This window comes from Drosophila yakuba, chromosome 2R (assembly GCF_016746365.2).
Source record: "Drosophila yakuba strain Tai18E2 chromosome 2R, Prin_Dyak_Tai18E2_2.1, whole genome shotgun sequence".
In the NCBI taxonomy this organism is placed as follows: Eukaryota; Metazoa; Arthropoda; class Insecta; order Diptera; family Drosophilidae; genus Drosophila; species Drosophila yakuba.
This window is the reverse complement of record NC_052528.2, coordinates 10,816,177-10,837,931: the sequence shown is the minus strand read 5'-3', so window position 1 is coordinate 10,837,931 and position 21,755 is coordinate 10,816,177. Positions and strand designations below refer to the sequence as shown.

General features: G+C 41.6%; 1 protein-coding gene across 1 annotated transcript; it reads right to left on the bottom strand.

The window, feature by feature from the left end:
* Nucleotides 1-19,887: 19,887 nt before the first annotated feature.
* On the bottom strand, nt 19,888-21,692 carry LOC6530047 (probable cytochrome P450 9h1). Its single transcript, XM_002090957.3, has 2 exons — nt 20,917-21,692; nt 19,888-20,749 (listed from the first exon to the last, which is right to left on the bottom strand). The coding sequence occupies exons 1-2, from the start codon at nt 21,634-21,636 to the stop codon at nt 19,913-19,915; spliced, it is 1,557 nt and encodes a 518-aa protein (XP_002090993.1). The 5' UTR covers nt 21,637-21,692; the 3' UTR covers nt 19,888-19,912.
* Nucleotides 21,693-21,755: the final 63 nt, after the last annotated feature.

Sequence of the window (21,755 nt, the reverse complement as noted above, 5' to 3'; positions counted from 1 at the left end):
AGCCCGTAGAGCAGAGACTCTGCTGAAAATCCAGCTTGCTCTTTAACCCCACACAGCACGTTGTCCACATTTGCATTTAAGTCTGGCAATCAGTCATCATCCTCAGCATTAGCAATCGTTTTTGCAGCACTCTTTCCTTTCTATTTCAGAACATATTCGCTTCTGCCTGACAAAACTGAGCAAAACTGAAGAATAAACGAGTTGAGCACACGTGTGCCTGGAAATCCAAGTGACAATTGAATGCAGCAGCCGGTCCCGGAGCGAAACTGCTGCAGAAACGCTGGAGTCGGAAGGCAGGACCCGCACAAGCCATTCTGACAGCTGCTCGACAGGACTTTCAAGCTGGCATACCCAAATATAACTCATGGCTGGACAGTAAGATGTCCTTGCTGCGCTGCCACACCACCACATAATGCCCACTCGAATGCTCGAATGCTCGAATACTCGACAACTCGAATAGTCGCATAGTCGAATACTCGGAAAGTCGGAAACTCGGAGACTGGAATACTTGTAAGCACGAAGCGGGGCCAAAATCGAAAATACGACAAAATATTGTACGTTCTACGCATTGTCAATTGAAGGGGTTAAGGGATTCGGGCGGTTTTTGGGCCGCCAACTGAGGAGCGGGTGGTGTTTTCCGAACGTGCTTGGCCAGCATATTGACATGACACAAAAATGCTCTTCTATGATTTCTGGCTTATGCACACGAAATGCGATTGCTGAATTTACAATAATTTGGCCAATTCGAGATGTACAATAATAAAAGTATTTTCGTCAAGCTGAAATGCACATTTTTGGCTGATATTATTGTCAACTTGTTTCTTTTTTTCCCCCTCCGTTTGTCAAAAAGTCGTTTTCAATATTTCAGTATGTCCCATACCAGAGTGAAAAATTCCACAGGTTTTTCCGTTTGTATCATTATTATTTTTGGGCCAGACAGAGAGTGACAACAGTCAGTGGAGACAGAGAAAATATTAAAATTTAAATTTGTTTTCTAATAAAAGCGAAAACAAGTCCAGAAAATCCCACCGGAGACGGGCAAAGGGAAGGAAGGGAAAGGAGGGAATGGCGGCAACGGGGCGAATGAAATAATATTTACCCAACGTGATTTTGTTTACCTATCTTTTCAAGCCCAAAACTGCGAGCAGTGGCAAAGGGGGTCTTGAATGCCAAAAAATTGGAGATTTCAGGCAACCGCAAATTGTTTATGTTTTGTTATTAGTTTCCCACCCTCTGGGAATGATTGCATTTTGATGAAGTAAACTAAAGTTAATCCAGTTCCAGCAACGACATTGCGATTCATTTTGTGAGGCGCAAATGCTGGTCGGGGCTGGAACTTCAAGTTTGGCCGACTTTACGGCCAACAGCAGCAAGTTTTTGGTAGCACAAACGCATTGCTGGCCAAAACTTCCGGGCCTGACTGCAACAGAAAATGGCTGCCACTTTATTTAATTAAAAACTTGCCGCACGCATGCAAAGGGAAAGTTTATTATTTTCTTTCCACTTCTTTTTTTTTCGTTTATTTTTTGTCCTCAGTGTTGGATTTTTCATTAGGCGTAGGCTTAATTAGCCCCATCACATGTTGCGAAAACTTTAATGGCTCGCTTTGATGGGCATCGGGAGTGAGTCTGGAATAAATACATCCCAGCTATCTCCGGGAAAATCCCCACCCACAACAACTGCCACAGTTTTCCGGCGACGGGGCGAGGAGCATCCGCTTAGCCTTGTAAAAGTATCTGGGGAGCAATCTCTTTGGATGTCATGGGCCGAGCTTGCCAGTCGCTTTATTGTCTGCTCTAAATCTCTATTACAGTCCAAGGTGTACTTCTGGGTGTACTAATTTAATGCCGAAAGGCGAAAAGGGGCGTGACGAGGTTCCTTGGAAGTGCCCCCAGTAACTTCGGTATAATTCACTGCGATGTTGCGGTCAACTTGATTTAAATTGCGACCTACAGCCTCTTGTTCCCGCGGGTCAACTTGACAGCTGAGAAACTGGTTGAAATGCCAGCAGAACTCGTGTGGAATTCGCTTTTTGGCATTTAATTGCATGCCAAAGCCTTGTTAGTACCTCAATGCCGAAATGCCAGAACAAATGCAAGTAGTTAATCTGCATGTAAATGGAATGTGGATAACCCCTATTGATTTCCGCCCATGATAGAACACTCGGGTTTCCACACCCTCTTTTCTCTTTAATTATGCACTTTTAGTTAACAACACCCCCATGATTTTATGCTTAATTGAATAATTCTGAGTAAAAGTTTAAGATGACTTATATAAACAGTAATTTAATATTTATTTTACCTAGTTAATATGTACAATATTTCTTAGGAAGGTACAAGGTAAATATTTAAACTTTCTAAATAACTTGAAGCCCTCATGAAGCCAGTTTATACCTTTAAAGTTATATATTCTATTATTTAAGGATGCCAGGACTTTGAAACATCATTGGGCCCAAATATACAACAGCTTGTTACCGATTGAATTCAATGAAACTTCTTAAGCTTAAATTCACTTTTTTGAGTGACTTTACCTAAAGAAAACAATTTGCTAAGAACACTCGAGCATTTGCAGGACATAAAAAGCGGGAAATACTTATGAAATTGCGCAAATTGCTTTTGGATTGTCTACCTTTAAAGTTTAATAAAATATTTTTATTGCCACGATATGCAATCACTTTTCCGTTTGGTTTATCTTATTGCTTTCCGGGGAAATGCCCTTTTTCCTCTTTCCATTTCCTAATGACCTTGCCGGAAAACAAATATGTGCGAGCATTTATTTATTTTGCTGCAGCTGTTCCTGGATTCCAGTAAAATGTTTTATGATTGCAGCAAATGCCAATTGTTGAACTCGATTTAATAAATTAAAAAAATAAAATAAATTAAAACAAGGAAGAAGGCATACCCTTTCAGAAAGAAAATATGAAACAAAACAACTATTTACACCGAATAAGCACTTTATAATAACAAACAACGAAGCTGTGAGTTATTTTCTATTGTTTCCAATAAAATTTTCTACTGCTTCATATAATATAGATAAATATATATATATATGGTTAAAAAACACTGTAGAAATGAATATACATTCCGAAAGTGTGTGAAAACAGCTATTAATGTGCATGATTTATGGGCGGCAAGTGCGACGCCTTGAAATATGCAGTATGGAAATTAATAAAGCGCGGCTTAAAGCTTAAATCCTTTTGCACAAACACACACACACAGAAACAGCTGCAAGGATACAAAAACAAGCTGCATATGCCTTGGGAATTTATTACCCACTCACCTGACCCGACCCGACCCTGCCACGCCCATGCCCCAAATCGCGCCTCCATCCGCTGCCTCAATTCCCCCCTAGATTTGGAAATTATTCTCATTTTATGGCATTAATTATGCGCTCTGCAGTTGCTCACGTTGCTGGATCGCAGTTGTTGTTTTGACATTAATAAACGCGCATTTAATGAAATTGCAAACGTGCAGCTACATAATTAATTGTTTGCATAAATTAAATAAATGCCGCGCAAATTACAACCTGCCTGCGAATAGATTGCCTCGGCCATGAAACTCACAGTTGACTTTAAATGCGCAGGCATTATTTAATTATCAACTTTTCCTTTCCTCCTAGCCAATTATTGCTTTTGATGGCATGCTCTTAAATACTAATCTATCATTCAATCCGTTTTCAATTAAGGAATATTCAAAAGTATATATTCAAATAAAACATAGTTTTGCATTTGCCTTTTATTTTAGTTATTATTTGCGGAATAACCTTCAACCTTTCGCTTCTTAATTACAATAGCGGCCAACTTTTGCCGTGCTAAAATCTCGAAAAGAATCCATTTGAAGCACTCGCTCCGAGGGGCGGAAAAAACTCGATGGTAAAAATTTGTAACATTCTCATTCGAACAATTAGAACACTTACCCAACCCTAGACCGGTTAATGGAAACTTTTCTCCGCATCGGGCCTGAATAAAGTCCGGGCCAAACTTGAATAACTTGAATAACTTGAATAGGTAATAAGCCCGTCGACCTGCCCGCAGATGAATGGCCTTCGTGGCCTCGAGTTGCCGCCATTTGTGGAGCGGGGAATTATTTGCAAAATGCTTGACCAACTTCCGAACTTTGAGTAACTCTTGATGCGATTGCAATTGTTTTCGAGTTGAACTCGGCCTGCGGACCTGGCAAATTTATTGCAGCAATCGCCAGTACCTCACATGCCCCTTTTGCCGTAATATTTGGGGTTAATTTAATAGAGTGTCAACTCGATAAGGCAACTTACACTCGTGAAATACACTCAAATGACTGAAATATCCGATTGTGACTTAACAAGTGACTTAACATTTGAGAGCACTAAATAGGTTAATTTAAGGCAGGCATCAAAGCACTGTATTTTGATATCTTAATAGGATCTTCAGAAGTGACAACATGAATCGATTTTAATAAGTTTACTATTGCCTATACCAAAACTAACTCATTTCGAATAGCTTATTTTCACTGCTGGGTGCAGAGCTCAGTGGACAAAAGATGGCAACTGGCCGTGCTAGTCATCTAATCAAAATCCTGCACACTTCACACAAATTCTCTGACTCGACAATAAATAATATCAGTCGCACCCAGAGGAGTTGGCCATTAATCTTTATTCAAATCGGATAACAGAAGAGCCCAGGATGAACTATGGGAAATTCAATTTAGCGCTCCATAAACCACATGAGTAATTAAAATGCCTTTTTATTAGAGATGCCAACCATTTCGGAGGCGGCGTTCTCATATTTTATCCATGAAATTGAAAATCTACTGCAGCTGCTGATCAATGTCCCAGTTTCATCTTTCTCCCTATTTTGCGTGCAAACGAGGAAAATTACACAACATTTGTTGCAACATTTTGCTCGCAAGTTGGAGCTGCTTTGGCATTAAACAGCACAATTTGCATAACGTAAACATGCAATTTCAGCTCGGTTTCAGTTATTCCTGAATTTTGATATATTTGTGGGGCTCTGGGCGGTTGTGGGGTTCTAATTATAATTTGCATATTAACTCCGGTTTTGATGCAAGAATTTCTAGTTGCAAACTGATTATGATTCCACGTGTGATGTGAATGAAATCAAAACTTTATCAAGAGTCCTGTTACAACTATCACATATGTATATCCTTTGTTCCTTAGTCAGCTACAGCTAACATTTCAAGTTATCAAAACTTTACAAATTGTTGTGTAAGACTCCTTTATGTATAATATATAAAAAAAATTTCTATTAATATTAAATTGAAATCGAAAAACATCAGCAGCTTTTATGTATTCTATATGGAATTCCACCTTCGCGTTTTACATTGAAACTTGATTCGCATTCGAGTACACATTCCCAGCGTTGCTGATACAGGTATTTATTTAATGCATTTAAATTGAATGAAAATGCCAATTTTTGTTACCGCCTTTGGAGCCTTTGGAGGGTTCAAGCCCCAAGGCTGTCAATCAAAGTCAGTGGCAAGTTTATTGCACTTGTAACGGAGAAGAAAGTCTGTGAAAAGTGTGGGGCTCGGGGTCTTGGGAAGGGGACTGAGTCTGTAGCCACAGAGTTATTTGTTTGCACATAAAAATAAGCCAGAACGGAGAGTCCTGGCAGTCCTGTGAGTCCTCGGAGTCCTGTGAGTCCTGGGAGAATCGAGCCGAGGCAGCAGCAGTCACAGTCATGTTGGCATTCAAATATGTACACTTGTAAGCCTCCACGAAAAGTGCTTTCTCCGAAACATGCATACTGCTGCTCGAACGAAAACAAAAACCATTTAAATATTAAACAAGAACATATCTGCTCATAATTTATGAGTCAAGAGTTACAGATACTCACTAAATCAAGCCAGGCCCACGGCGATTGGAACCTTCTTCTGATACACCGATATTGAACATAGTTTCTCCTATTTATTTTGCTAAATAAAAACATTTATTTTGCTAAATAAAATCATTTATTTTGCTAAATAAAAACATTCCTGCTTTATGGAGTTCCACGAAACGTACTTTTAAGAGCAGACCACAATTCTGTTTCCAACCAACGCACAATAACGGCAGCAAACACTGTGCTCAAATTCTTTATTGAGTATTTACTCCCATAATTACTTTCACTTCGCAGAATTTGTATACGAAAGAGCCGAGACGTTTCGCCCACAAACAAGCTCTAATTCCTCCCTCCAGCGGAAACTAGTAAAACACGCCAGTAAGAAGTTGGCAAAAATGAGATGGAAACTCGTGGATGGAGAGGCTGTGTGAGTAGCTAATTGAAATTAATTAAGTGCGTATGCTTTTCGCTGAAGTCACGGCTGATTGCCACTGCCAAATTGCATTTGTTCCATCCCAAGTTGGCTCAAACAATTCTGCACAATCAACACATTTAACCTTTTGCCCTATGCTCTTTCATCTGGCGTGTGGGAAAGACCCAAGGACTATCAAAGACCCAAGGACTCTGGGCCAAGAAGTCGCCCCCAATCCCCATTAGAAATCGAGCTGGAAAACAACTCATCTCGCCGGGAGCTGTATTTTAAAACTCTACTTTATTGGCTGGGCCACTGACCGGGCTGACACCTCTATATATTTATTTCGCTAGACCTGCGACGACGTGACAATTTTGGCAATCGGGCACCCAACTAATCCGCCGTCTGATGAAGGTTCATATTCAGTGCCAGCCCAGCAATTATTATTAACTGAGCCCCAGGGCAGGATTCCCTTTCCTGCGGGTCAACTGTCCACTGTCACGGAATGATCATCTGGCTAGGAAAGCGTGGAAAGCTAACTACAGTTGTACAACTATCTGCTTAATATAATAATTTATAAATGTATCGTTCCATACCGCGAAATTAGATGAAATTCTTAATGGTTAAAAACTTTTATTCTTAAGAAGTACTGTATAGAATAGTCTTGAGAGTAAGTAAGTATTCCTTTATTTTATTAAAATATAAAACACATAATTGCAATATATTTTGGTGAATGTTTCTATATTAGACAAATATTTTTTTTGGTAGTAAGCAATTTTGTTTGAGATTTTGAATAAATGCTTGGATTCAACTTTGGCCGGAAAGTAGCTACTATGAAGTAGTGTCTTGAAAGTATTTAGTGAACATCACTGACTGCCAGCAATGTGACTTTGACATTGTGTAACAAACAGAGGAGTCGGGGAGTTGGAGTACGTGCCTGGAATCGGACCTGGCTGGAGGCGCAACTGGTGAACGGGATTTGCAATAAGCCCGTGTCCGAGGAGGAAGCGAAATGAGCCTGCAGCGAGAAGCTAATTATGCAGTACGCAGCCTAAGATTTCTGCAAATATGCGGCGACTGACACACCGGACTCGATTGCATTACGCATACGCCGCGTAAGCCCTGGGGCAAAGCGGCTGGCAAACAGGTAAATGGAAAACGCCGAGAGGCAACCAGATTGCCTCTCCATAATTGGCCATAATGCTTCATTATCGCCGACTAGCGATGAGTGGAGGAAAAATAGGAATGGAATAAAATCAATGGAAATGGAAATGGAAATGAAAAGGGCAATAGGATTAGGAATTGGTAACAAAAATGGAAATGGAAAAGCGCTGCAAACCACGAAACACGTTTGCCCTGGTGAGGATTAGGCCAGCTGCAGTTTAAATGAAAATGCCTTCAACATTTCCCAGGCCATTCGAAGCCATTGGAGCGTACAACTTGCTAAAACTCATTCACAAATAATGGATAAAGGGAAATGTAAGGGAACGGTGGTATGGCATTAAAGTGCCTTTAAGGTCGCAAGCCGGTGAATATTTGCATAAATAATTCAGTCAGCATAAACAGGAAGAGGAAGTCCTGGCCAAAGTCCTCACCGGCCTTTTCCGCCTTGCTACGATTTTTCCTGTTTCTGCAATCCTCGTTTCGCCAAGTCCTTCGTTGCAGTTTCCGCCTGCTGGAAAATGGGAAATATTGCAGAAACTATGCAAATCGGAAGCTAAACGGGGTTCGTGTGTCCCTCCCTATTTGTTTTATCTGCTGATTAATGTTATTTATTATTATGGAATGCAAGGACCTGTTCCTGTTTCTGATTCTGTAACTGTTCCTGTTCCTCATCCTCATCCTGGGTGCCAAACCCCTCAGCCACCATTCTAATTAGATTTTCATGTTTAAGTCCTGTCTGCCTTGAGAACCGAAGAAATGCTTGCAAAATGTTTTTATTAAATTTTCCACTTGCTCTGCCATTGACGAAGAGCCATCAGGAGGGAAAATATAAGTATACACCCACTTAAAACACCCACGCACCCACCCGCAATACATAAATTAAACGATATATCATGCTGACATCTTAAATATTGTTAAAAACTGTCACGTTTACGCTTTTCTTTGCTTACTCATTCAGTTCTCCCGCCATCAGTGGCTTCACCTTGGCTCTTTTGGCCCAGGTTCTGGTCGTTTTGGCCGGAGGATTTTGGCCCTGACAGTTAATGGACCATAAGAAATTCAATTAGAGACGTTATGCCACACAGCCAGTGGCAAAGCTGTTTTTGCTGCCTCTTTGCCGCTTTGTATGAGCCCTATTCTTCTCGTGGCATTATTTTTATTAATGATACTCTCTATGCCCCATCGTATTTGTTCGGCCGCATTACAAAGCCAAGCCGAAAGGAGGCCAAGCGGACGTCTGCCTGCTCCATCATTCAGATCAACAATGCCCGGCCATCTGAATGAAAATTCCATTTCAAAATAGACAGTCGCGCGGCAAAGTATGCTATGAATGTGAAACAAATAAATGCCGAGGCAGGGGTTTCCATCCTAGCGAAACTAATTAAGCCCGCAACACCTAGCGAAGTTGATATTCATCAGTGAAAGATAGTGGGTGGCATCATGTATCATATGCCTATATGCCCAGCAAACCATGTTCTTCCTTCTCAAATAGATACATATGTATATTAACGTGAAATATAAAAATCTATTTAAATATATATAAGAATGGTAATGATCTTAGTGAATGAACCTTTAGATGTTGAACCTTTATACTATTTTTATTTCCTCTTGTGGTATGTATGTATGTGGTTTACTCGCACCGCAAAGTGGTCGAAAAATCAAAGCCGACTGCCAATTGGCGAAGCGAAACGTCAAGCGCTTTAATTAAGCTAAGCAGCGATAAGCTAAACGGCAAACAAAACTCTCAGCCCCGCGGAACAGCTGAACACCTGAACACCTGAACATCCCCATCATCCCAACATCCGAACAGGCGAAACACCTGAAATGGCTGACTCACCTGGCGGCTTGTTTGCTTATTTGCTTTCGTGATTGTGCGATGGCGTTGGCGGTTTCTTCGGCGCCTTCATTAGCACCTTCCCCAGTGCGTGGGTGCTCATTTACATAGCTTTCAAGAGGGGGTGTGCCGGTGTAATCCGACCACTCAGCCACCCAACCACCCAACCAGTCAACCATCCAATACCCATCCACTCCAGCCATCCCATCACACACGTTAATCAAGTGCTATCGACTTCCATCTGGGCATTTGTCTTTGAGCTTTATGCGGTCATAAGTTCGCAGCAAGGAGAACGCAATGGGACAGGCGACCCGATGATACGGAAGTGGGCGTAATCCGGGCCAGTAATCTCTGCTCTCCACCTCTTATTATCGCTTCCTATTTACGGCACGCAATTATATGGCCATCAACCAGCAACTTCAAATGCTCCGCAAACATCAACTCACAACAAATCGATCAATCGGTGCCACTTTGCCCGCTGCATTCACAGCTTCGTTTTGATAGCTGCAAATTGGTTTTTCTACTTGATGCAGCTGCAATGCGATACAAAAAGCAGAAAGAAAGCGGGGAAAATTGTGGCGGAAAATGGGAGAAAATGCGGGTGGTGGGTGGTAGACAAACCAACAGACGAGCCAGAAAGCAGAAGCACAAAATGCAGCGACAATGAATGCAATTTATAATGCAGTCGGGTTTCTAGTAGAAATATATACAAACGCAACTAAAAGACACAGTCCACTGGATCGACTATTGAATACCTTTTAACCTGTAGTTGTTATGTATGTTTATGGGGCTTTAATTAGGAATTCAGCACATAATGGTTATTTTCTGCAAAAGCTTGCATATACATAGCGGAAGATAAGATTGAATTATTAACAAATGTATATAGAGTCCTATCCTTAGTTTGCTTCATAGGTACATACATTAAATAAATACTAAATAAAAAATCATAAGTGATTATTGGTGTTATTTTTCCAATAACAATACATTAAATAAATTGAAGCAAGCTTCTTGTGTTTGTACATAAGTAAACACTACACCTCCTATATACGTAGTCGTCGATCCATTAAACTTGCATTAAAAATAAATAAAGGTTCCCTTTTTGTTGTTGAATTCCAAGTACCAAATTCATGAATATCCAAATATGTCAAACATTTGATTGATTGTGAAGAAAACTCTGGAGCGTGAAGGAAAATGTTCCCAACTAGTCGCAGTCGCAATATACCCTCGCAAAAGGCCGAAAGAGAGTTGCGGGTAAGCACTTCACACTTTACGGCATTGGCATTTCAATTATGGCCAAAAGCAGAGTAAACTATTTAGCGGGAAGTGGCAAGCGAGTAGGAATGCACTGGCTTTATTACATAAGCGCCGGAGACGGAGGAAGTTCCATCAATATTTATACATTTAATGCCATGCCACCAGTGATTTCCAATTACAGAAGGAGAGTTTTCCGTCAAACTATCCCACTATCCGCACTGCAGTTCGCCATTGTTGAGGTCGAAGCAACGTCGTTAGATTTGTGCAGTCAACTGTGACGAATGTCGAATACTTCAATTAAACAAAATATTCGATTCGATAAGCAGACCAGAACCCGACGACCTCAAATAATGTGGCTGTTGGACCAGAAACGCAAAAGGAGCGAGTAGCGACCCTGGCCAAAAGAAACCAATATTTCTTGGCTGCCTGGAGATTGCGGCGGAGCGTCTACTGTTCACTACTGTTCACTGAGCAGTGGCGAATTTTGGTGCAAGTAATTTGCCTGCTTAAATTCTGAAGACTATTAATAAACATCAACAAATGCCACAACTGAAATATTCCCTTTGCATTCCGTGCAATGCAGGCAGCTAGTTTCCTCTGGCAGTCAAAATTTACATTGCGATACCCCATCTAGTCGAGTTTTTCCAGCCATACCGCCCACATCCATTACATGTTGGCACTTAGTGCATTTTCCCCAACTATTTCAATTTGCCTGGGAAAACATTTAGCAGGCCAAAAGCCTTTGTAAGCTTCTTCAACTTAATTGTGTTTATTTGTACTAATGAATGTTTAATTTGTACCCCTCCTCGTCGTTAGAAAAGCGGTAAGCAAGGTAGTTATGTCGCCTCTTATTGTTTTCTGATTGACCAAGGCATTCGTACTTTGTACGAATGTTCTATGTTCTCGTATATTCAACTGTTTGGATTATAAGCGAACATTTTCTGACCACAAAATCCCACGAAAGTGCAAAAAGTGAACTTTACTTTCGAGTAATTGCGCTTGGTTTTCGTTTTTGGCACTATGTGCTAAAACTTTCGAGAGCTGTCCAACATAAAACAGGAAAGAGAACAAAGCTCCATTTATTTATTATTTAAAATACTACAGTTGGTTCTGTGTTTTTCACCCTCGTAAAAGGAGGTTTAAGCATACAGCAAACGTAGTTAAAGAGTTACATATCTTGAAGTGTGTGCAATTTCGCTGATAAAGTGTAAGTAATTGCTGCTTCCTATATTATACAAAATAAGAAAGAAAGGAGTTGTAAAACAAAAAATAAATGTTTTTAATAATATGTAGATATATTAAGCTCTTTCCATATTTCCGTGGTGCGGGGGTGGGGTGCTGTTAACTATTTTTTAAAGAACTACATCAACCTAATAAATAATAATTTATAAGACTAATACAAAAATGAAAAAATATCAGAACATTTTTCAAAAGTGTGGGCGGGGCAACAAACTTGTTCTGTTATAGTTCCTGAGATCTCGACGTTCATACGGACGGACAGACAGACGGACAGACAGGCGGACAGACGGACATGGCCAAATCGACTCGGCTATTGATCCTGAAGATCAAGAATATATATACTTTATATGGCCGGAAACGCTTCCATCTGCATGTTACATACTTTTCAACGAATATAGTATTTAAATTTAACTATTTTCGTTAAATTCCGGTAGTAAATTTATTAATTAAGTACCATACCATCCAAGCCCTCGCAGATAAGTGGAAAATCAGGAATGACTAAATGCTCGTTTGCCGCAATGTCTGCAGACACAACCGATGCTTTACTTTTGGAAAAGGAAACATTAAACTTGCAACTGCCAGAAGATATGGAAAAACTTAAAAATGTTGTACGGCCAGGGGCAGAGAGATAAAGCTGTGTGGGCCAAACTGGGATTCAGTGAAGGCGGGAGCAGACAACAATGGCTTCAACACTTAATGGCTGCTGTTTAAGCCAATCGATGCAGGAGGACGTCTGAAATGAGTGTGGCATTTATAATATGCCTTTGTGCCCCAGAACGGAATAATGGTGTAACCAAAATTGAAACCAGCAAAGCGGATAGCCCACAAAGCAAGAATCAATTGAAATCAACATATGGCCACTGAGCGAGGGGGCAAAAATCATTGCCATTTCAATTGCAACGCAGCCGCATGCAGACTTGTGGTAATTTCGCAATTACCAAGACCCCCGATGCTCCGGAGCTCGGTATTTCTGCTACCACTGCTGCCACTGCGACTGGTGCAACTGATGCAGCTGCAACAGAGCATCAGAGACTGCAACTGCAACAGCAACTGCAACGGCAATTCTCGATTTTCAACTGGGACATGCGGGCCTAATGCGCACTTGAATATTTCATTTTGCGACGGCACAAACTGGTCAACCGACCATCCAGCCAGTGGCCGGCCTTCAGTGGACCCGGACATAACAATGACGGCCAACAATGGCAACAAATAAGCCCAAAAATAAACAGGAACCCGGCTATACAAATAACAGTAAATAACAGCAGCCACATGCCAGTCTCTCTTTGGGCCAAGAGTGTACCATATATGTGCCGTCGACCGAAGCTCATAAAGTGACGTTTATGCGATGGAAAATTGCTAAGAGGCTGTGAATAGATGCCAAATTATATCACTGTTGTTAGAAAAACGATTAAATTAGGTGTTGTATATTTTGGTGCTCTTAAATAGATATAAATGCATTTAGGGCATTCCAATCTCTGGTTTTATATCATTTCGGGGACCAAGTGTGTTACATTTAACTTTATTCCTCATATATAAAAAGAAAGAAAATTGCAGATTTTCTCAGTTGACGCAGATAATCCTTCAACAGCATCACTTATACGCACTGTTACCCAGTATCTATATTTCGCAAGACGTTCATCCAGAACTATAGCTCCTTTTCAGTGCCCTATCCATCGGATAAGTCTGTACTTTCGTCGCCGCATAAACACTGGCTTTAAGACAGCCAAATGGCGCACTAATCGCCTGTGCATTGGTCCTAGTTCTCGTCCTGGGAACATTGGCCCATTCACCCATTCGCATTGTTGGGTGGCTGGCAAAAAACTTTGCATGCTAAAGGGTTAGTCCCCTTTCGGTGTCTGCCTGCCTGTGTGCTGGTGAGTATCTGTGTAAGCTTGGCTCTCGGCCTGCCCAGATACTGGGCCAAAATGGGTCAATGGAACTTTATAGAGAGAGCTGCAGACACCAATCTCCATGGCCATATCCATAGCCATAACCATCGCCATCGCCATCGCCAGTTGTACGTAATCGTTGCAGCAAATAAATTTCAAACGCTGTCACATAAATTCGAATGTTTTTGCTTTTTTTTTCGGGGACTGCTGGTTGTAGCTAAAATTAAATTTGACTGCACATTGTTAATAGGTCTGCAATGTGGCCATAAATGCCCCATAAATTAGTCCTTCTGGCCGGACCACTACAAGTGCGATAAGGCTAATGAAATATGGTGGTGCGCCAGGCTAAAAGGGGGCAAGGACCTATTTCTTTATTTCTTTATCCTTGTGCCCCTTTTTTTCGGTGCCAGGACGCAGCTGAAAAGTATGCAACGCCTGGGCCAGTTAATTACGTGGCTGCCTCATAAAAAGCCGACAAACACAACAAAAAAAGAAGGAAAAATCACTTACTGTCATAATAAAATTGGCCAACTCGGCCTAACTTTGGCATAACTTGAACGCGCTTATTCAATTTATTTGCCCTCAAAAAGACAAACTTTGACGTGTGCCACGTTGCCCCGAGTGATTGCTAGACTCTTTGGCCCCAAACTTGAGTTGGCAAATTTAAGGCTATCCACCTGCAAAAATCAATAGGCCAAATGACACAAGCCCCGGCAACAGGAGGCAAATAAGCCCAGGGCCTTTAAATAACAGCTCTCTCCCCTGTTGACTTTTCCAGGCTCGTGCATATGGGGCCATAAACAGTGGGGATCGGGGGATCGGGGGATCGGTGGATCGGGGGTGGTAATCCCAGGCAAGGCAAAAGTTTGCCAACTCCATCATTATTTGTGCAATTTCAGCTTAGTGGGTGTATTTGCAGAGACATCGTCTGGCTTGATTTCTGTTTTAATTATGCCAACTAAACATCCACACAGTTGTGCCATGCAGACGTACAGGCAAGCCTCGGGGGACGGACAAATTGCAGAACTTTATCGTCGGAGGTTAATGCTGATAGATAAGTGGATTTGGCTTTAAGCAAGGTTATGCTAAAATCCCAGTTTACAGTGTTTACTCAAAACACTGCACTTGCCACAGCTTACCTTTTAGCAACTGACAACCGTAGTTGTCACTTTGTCATCACTGAATGTGTAATACTTATTTGTAATAAACTGTTTAAATTACCTCGAAAGCACGTGTCTACAACTGCTGTGTACAATTGGACACAATTGACTGCAGACATAGTTTAAATTTAATTAGGTTAATTGAAATTCCAAATACGCAAGGACAGTAAATGAAGGGAATAGTGCGAAGGATGTGTCCTTTTATCGCCCTCATTGTTGATTGATCGCAGCTAGCACACATCGGAAATAATGTTTTGTTGACCAAACAACTCGTAACACTTCCTAATTAAATATAAAATATAATATAAATGTTGTCATTAGAAGTGGTTTATTAGTTTATTAAATTAAGCGAATTGAATTGCAAACATTTTTGCGCAAATAGAAGATAAGAAAAAGGTTTAGTGAATAAATACATTCATAATTGGGTGTATTGAAAATGTTATGATATAATTATCGGATAAAGTAAATGCAGTTTTGAGCCTAATTTGCAAACGCGCTGCCTTTGCCCTTCGAAATTCAATTAACTTGCTGATTTTGCATTATTGCACCTGCCAAACACAATCAAACAGAGCAGCAAACCAAAACAATTTAAATTAATTGTGTGCATATTTGAATATGTGGTCAAAAGTTAAAAAGCCAAAATAAGTAATAGCGTCGACTCTTTTCGTTGTTTATTATTTAGCGCTCTTTTTTCGGTTGGCAATCCCGCAGGGAGACTAAATCCAATAAAACTGGAAATTAATTATAAATTTACGAATTTCATTTGCGAATTTGGGTTAGCTCGGCTTAAGGGCTTAAAGGAAACCAATAATATATTAAATCCGTTAAAAAAGCGCTAACTGGATTGTGAAATTGTAGCCCATTTAGTGGAAGTACTTAAATGGTTATAAATGCTTTTGTATTATGTATTTTCTTATATTCTATAGCCATTTACATAATTCCGCATTTGTTTTATTGATGCAGTATTGGCTTTGCATTAATGAAATATTAATGAAAATTTCCATTTCGATAGGCAGTGAACATTTTTAAAGCAAACCTGAGACCGGAATCAACAAGTTTCCCAGGCGCTGAAAACCATTTGCAGTTTTCCGAATGCGACACGCACTTGCGTCGTATTATGAATATTACGTGTGTTTTAAATAACTAAGCGCAAACACACGGGGAAACCCATAATAATGGGACCAGCCAACGAGCGGTGCTTATGCAAATTTTCTAGTTTCGCTTGTTTTCCGAAAACTTACCCCCGAATTGGGGGAGTGTATGGCGGGAAAGTGGGACTAATGCAGGCATTTGCCGCCTTTTAGCAGCATAATTTTCACATATGTATGTATGGGTGGGCGAGGACAAAAGAAAAGCGTGTGTTTATGTTTCGGATGCGTTGCAAAATGACATCCTGTCACATTTCCCGACCACTGTGCGTTCGTGTGTGTGTGTGCCACCATCCTGATGCTGCTCATACACACATACTTACATGTGTGCGTGGCACCCTGCGTGTGTGGATGTGCGTCACCCTCAACTGTCAGTCTCGTCGATCTGTCGTCCCTCATCCTTCGGCCTGCGACCTACGCTCTTCGTCCTTGCTCCCCTCCACTCCGCCAACAAAGGACGTCCGCACGGAGAAAAACGGCAACAGCTGCTCGACAATCGCACGTTTTATTTAAATTTCACGCACCCACACTCCGCGGAAGTAAAAATCCAGCAACCGTGTGACGACGCCAATAATATATCAATATCATATATAAATTTAATTTCATATTGTGCAATAAAATCAAGTTCTTGTAGTAACCTAAAAATAAAGTGGTAATAAAAATATAATCATTGATTCTCTTTAACTTTACATTTGTTTATCTTTAAAGAAAGAATGTTGTCGAAATTTCAGACATTTATATAATACATAAATAAATATATTAACTTTCATATGAACACATTAATAAAAAGACATTAGATTAGAGATTATTAGAGATATAATTGAAAGTAATTTTGGCGCCTTTTAATCGTATTCTGCTCCACTGTGCATTAGCCCATCACGTTGAGGCAGGTTAAATGAACAAATTCCCCGCACCCTGCATCCGGCCATCACGAAAATTCTTTCATCACACACATGCTCACCGGCTGGAGTTTTATACACATTTAATGAGACAATATTGAAATTAACATTATTTTTTATGATTTTGATTTTATAAGTAGGCACTTTGGGCTGTCATAAAAGGACGGAATACGGAAGCGCAGGATGTCGGCATGTCAGGATGTCGGTGTGTGTGTGCGTGTGGGTATAAGTATGCGTATTTATGGCCGGTCTTTTGGAAAATAAGGGAAATAATAAAACGGCAAAATGGCCAAAGAGAGCTGAAACTAATCCCGAACCCGATTGTATTCAGGTCCAAGTGGAACTCCTACGAGGCACATAGAACGTAAGCTGCGAAACGCATGGTCGCCAGTGATAAACTCATCAATTTGTATCGCTCGGATTATAATCCCCTAATAAAGTCATGCATCAATTTAAATCAACTGGGCTCGGAAATCATCATCCTACGCTCCTACTCTCCAACACCCACTCACAGCCACCAGCCACCCAAAAGGACATAAATTATTTGCGTACAATTTTAATGCGGCATGCCACGAACAGGACTCTCGGTGGGCAATTTCGCTAAGTAGTGGCAAAGGCCACACAGCATGGCTGAATAATCCATCGAGAGCTGGGCATCTGTGCAAAACCGCAAACTGCCAACAATTGGCTGCATATTATCTGCGAACGTTACTGTAAATATATCAAATATACAAATGCATTTACATAGAATACATGGAATACGCAAAGGCCGAATTTTGTGAATTAAATTAATTGCTTTGTCTGCAGGTTGTCAATAGATACCGCCCCACCTGCTGCATCCACCGCATCGAGTTCAAAGTGGCTTAAAGCCTTAAATGCAATTATTTCAATTAGGCCGCTTCAATGTTAATTTAATTTCCGCTTATGGAATTCGACGTCACCCAAAATGATGAGGACGCAATGCAAGGCAAGGTATTAATCATAATATGGCTTTTAACATAAATTAAATCGGCAATATGCATATTTATGGGATATTTCGGACTAGAATCTAGTTACCTTTTAAGTGCATTACTATTTTCTAACATTAAACATTCAAGTTTAGTGTCAAAGAGAATTTCCCAGGCTAAAACACGCCGCAATTCTTCGCAAACTTTATTATTATCGCTCTTGGAATGGATTTGGGTGGCCCGCCACTGATTGCCCCACATGCGATTTCATATACGCACATTTTTGTGGCAAAAGTTGGTGCCACACGCGGCTGCTGCAAGAAACTCAGTGACATTGCCGCCAGGACGCCACGCACTCACGTCCATAAATGTAATGCAATTTCGAGCTGAACTTTATTTAATTGAGTATTTCGGTGTTAAGCTTGTCACCGGCACACAATCTGAGACTCCAGCGCGAGCACAGAGATTCCGACATGCCAGTTTTATGAGAATAGTTGCGGCTTTGCTGAACTTTGAATTTAATTTCTGGCAACTTGCCTTTAGATGGATGAACCACATTTTATGTGGAGAGCACTCGACTTTGAGCGTTGTTAATCTTTATGCGGGTGATTGGATCTTCCCTTGCACTATTATTTCAATTGGTATTCCGTTGCAGTAAACTGCAACTGCAGCCGGATTGCAAGTGCATCAGTCGGTAATGTGGGCCATAAATAGTCGGCGCCCTAAAAAATGCCCAACAATAAATATGAAGCAAAAAGCGTTGCATACTCTGGCGCGCTTACAAGGGTTTATAATGTCCCACAAGGCATTATCCTCACATGTTCCTTCGCCTGGGTGTGTTTGTGTGTGTGTGCAGTGGAGCATCGTTTTATTTATGCTCATAATGCTGCGCAATGAATAATTATGCAAATGGAGCGGCTTATGGTCAAACCCATGTTTTCTTTTCCATGTAAGCCAGCAAATTGCAAGATTCTACACAACTTACTGGACATTCGAGAGCTCGAAATCTTGTCGTCTTATGGGCTAAAAAAAGTGGTGGACCCAAGCAAATTTGGAAGCCAGCCTCACAAGCCAGGCAATTTATTTATGTGGATGCTAGTGTATTTTGTTTTGCAGATACACTAGTGTGTTTCGGTGGTTTTTGTAAAATTAAATGGATTGCATAACATAAAATGGAACATTTATAATTTTGGCTTAGTAAAATATTACGCTCTGTCATGTGTAAAATTATGTTTTCCTATCATATTTCCCTTTAGCAGTAATTGCCAGATTTGTATTATGTATTTGAATTTAACTGACACCCTGTGAATATGTTACTTTTGGTAACACTGTGTAATCAATTATATGGTTTTCCATTGTACCCAAGTTTTAAGCTTTTAAAAATGCTGCTGTCTCGTTTAATTTATTCCCTGTATGCTGGACAAATTGTCGAACGTCAGTGGCAAGGAAAATAATTATCCAGCGCGGCAAAAATGCAAAACGCAAAGAAAAACTTTGACTTTTCCGCGCCCGTCCAACTTTTGTTGTTTCCCTCGAGAGGGAAAGTCGCGGAGCCACTTCTTCTCCCTAGGCGATGTGCTACCCAACAACTTTAAGCTCATAAAAGTTGGCCAAAAGTCTGGCTGGATCAAAGCTTAATCGCTGGCCGCTTTATAAATCAAATCTGGGAATCAAAATAGAAAGTTTGGCCCTGGACAACAAGTCGCAAGATTTCAAATATGTATTTGAGCTGCATAATATTTATTATCTCACAGCTGTTGACTTGCGAATAAATCAATATCGTATTAACTGCTTAGGCGGGCCGAAAAACTTTTCCCTAAATACCCTCGAAGCACATAAATAACGAGAATGTCAAAAACTTTTGGCCCCTCAGCTGCTCCCGATTTCCCTATTTCCCGATTTCCCGGAGTTTTGGTTTTTGTTTTTATTTTTTTCCCGCCGTCAGTGGACCGGACAACCAGCAAGCGAGTTTTCCCATCCAGTGCCTGTCACCAGCATTTCCGCACCAGATTTCCTTACAATTCTCGATTCCCTTAAGACACTCTCCGTTAATTAATTTTAAAACCCAGCCAGTTGATTAATGAACGATTGCATACGAGCTTTAATTGAAAAACCCCAGTCGATTACTTGGCTCAGATGCATAAGTCTTTATTGACGTGCCTCAAACTTCAGCCAGAAGCCATGCTTCGGCTTCAGGCCATGACCCCTTAAATCGTTCAGCAAATCGCGGGACGTCTTCTCCGCCGGCAATAGTTTGAAGTTTAAAAGCAATTGATATACTATGGACTTGATCTCCATGAGGGCCATCCGATTGCCAATGCAGTTGCGAGGACCCACGCCAAAGGGCAGATAAACCCGGGACTCTGCAGCTTGACCCTCGGCGAAACGCTCCGGATTGAAGAACTCCGGATCCTCGTAGTTCTCGGGATCGTGATGGAGCGAAAAGATGGGTATTTGCACGACATCGCCCTTTCGTGCGGAGAACAACTTCTTACCGTTTTCATCGCACAAATCAATGTCCTCACGGCACTCACGATCGGTGGAAATCGATGGTGGCCACTTGCGCAGAGCTTCCAGCACCACCATGTCCAGGTACTTCATCTTGGTCAGTTTGTCATAGGTCAGCGGTTGGCCATTCAGCTCTTTGTGCACGGCAAATATCTCCGCATACAACCTGTCCTGCACCGTGGGATTCAGACAGAGCTCATGGGTGAGAAAGCACAAGGACGCCGAGATGATCTCAAAGCCGGCAAAGAAGAACAGCAGGCACTGGGCCAACAGGTCATCGGCGGTGAACTGGGAGTAGTATTGCGCATCCTTCGACTTATCCTGCAGATCGGCCAGCCTCTGCTGCTTGGCCTCCATCAGCAGGTGGATCATATCCGGCCTTACCACCTTGTGCTCATGTCGATAGCGCATCGCGGCGGTGACCAGGCTGCTGAAGTAATCAATGTTCTTGCTGTCCAGCACCTGGACGCGGAGAGCCTGAAGGATGCGGAAGCAGAAGTGAGCATGGGCCAATAAATAAATGGACATATTCCTAAAACAGTTTACTCGCCTAAGCTAGCATTATAGCCAGAATAATAACAATGACATTTCACCGACCATTGGGACAGTATATAGGACATCTGGACAATGGTACACATAGTTACCTTCATCAGTCGCGGGAACAGTGCGTAGAGCATGGCCTTTACCACCGACCAGGCGCCAATCCTGGACATGGCCTGTCCGATGCGGAAGAACTCGTTATCTTTGCGCCTGAACGAGTTGACGCTGATGCCGAAGGCCACCGTGGCAATCACATCGTTGGCAAATCGCGTGAAGTAATCCTTCATTTCCAGGTCGATGCTCCCGTCCTGCGACAGCTCCAACTGCTCCTCTATGTGGATGACACCCTCCTCGCTGCAGGACTGGATTAGGTCGTACATTATCCGCATTTTGCTACCCGTAAATGCGGGCGTCAGGATATTGCGCATCTCCCTCCATCGACCATCCCGCAAGGAAATCAGACTTTTCGCGAGTATCGACTCCTGCATATTGTGGTGCATGCTATTGTGGTTGACGAAGTGGTCGAACTCCTTGATGCCAATGAGCTTGATGAGCTCAGGGTCTCGTACGAAGAACACGGCCTCTCGAAGGGCATAGATGCCATATACCGGAGATCCCGAGTGTTTAGCATGCATTTCGATCATTTTCTTTAGCACAGGCATATCGCCGATCATGCCCTTGATGGGGATATTGCCAATTAGAGGCCATGGCTTTTCATGCGACACGCCCCTTTCACTGAACACATCATACTTGGCCACCGACCACTTGTAGAGCAAAACGAGCAGTACTACACACAAAGCGAGTGCTACCATCCACTGATCCATGATGTCATACGGCAAATTGATCGCCTAATTGAACCGCAGATCTCTAGAGCTGAAACACAACTAATTTCGCGTAGAATGTGCTGCCCTCCCAAAAAAGCTGTAGAAAGCTTTTTACAAAA

Coding starts and splice junctions, on each gene's coding strand:
- LOC6530047 (XM_002090957.3), bottom strand. CDS start 21,636: ATGGATCAGTGGATGGTAGCACTCGCTTTGTGTGTAGTACTGCTCGTT. Junction 20,750..20,916: donor TGTTCCCGCGACTGATGAAG/GTAACTATGTGT, acceptor CGCATCCTTCAG/GCTCTCCGCGTCCAGGTGCT.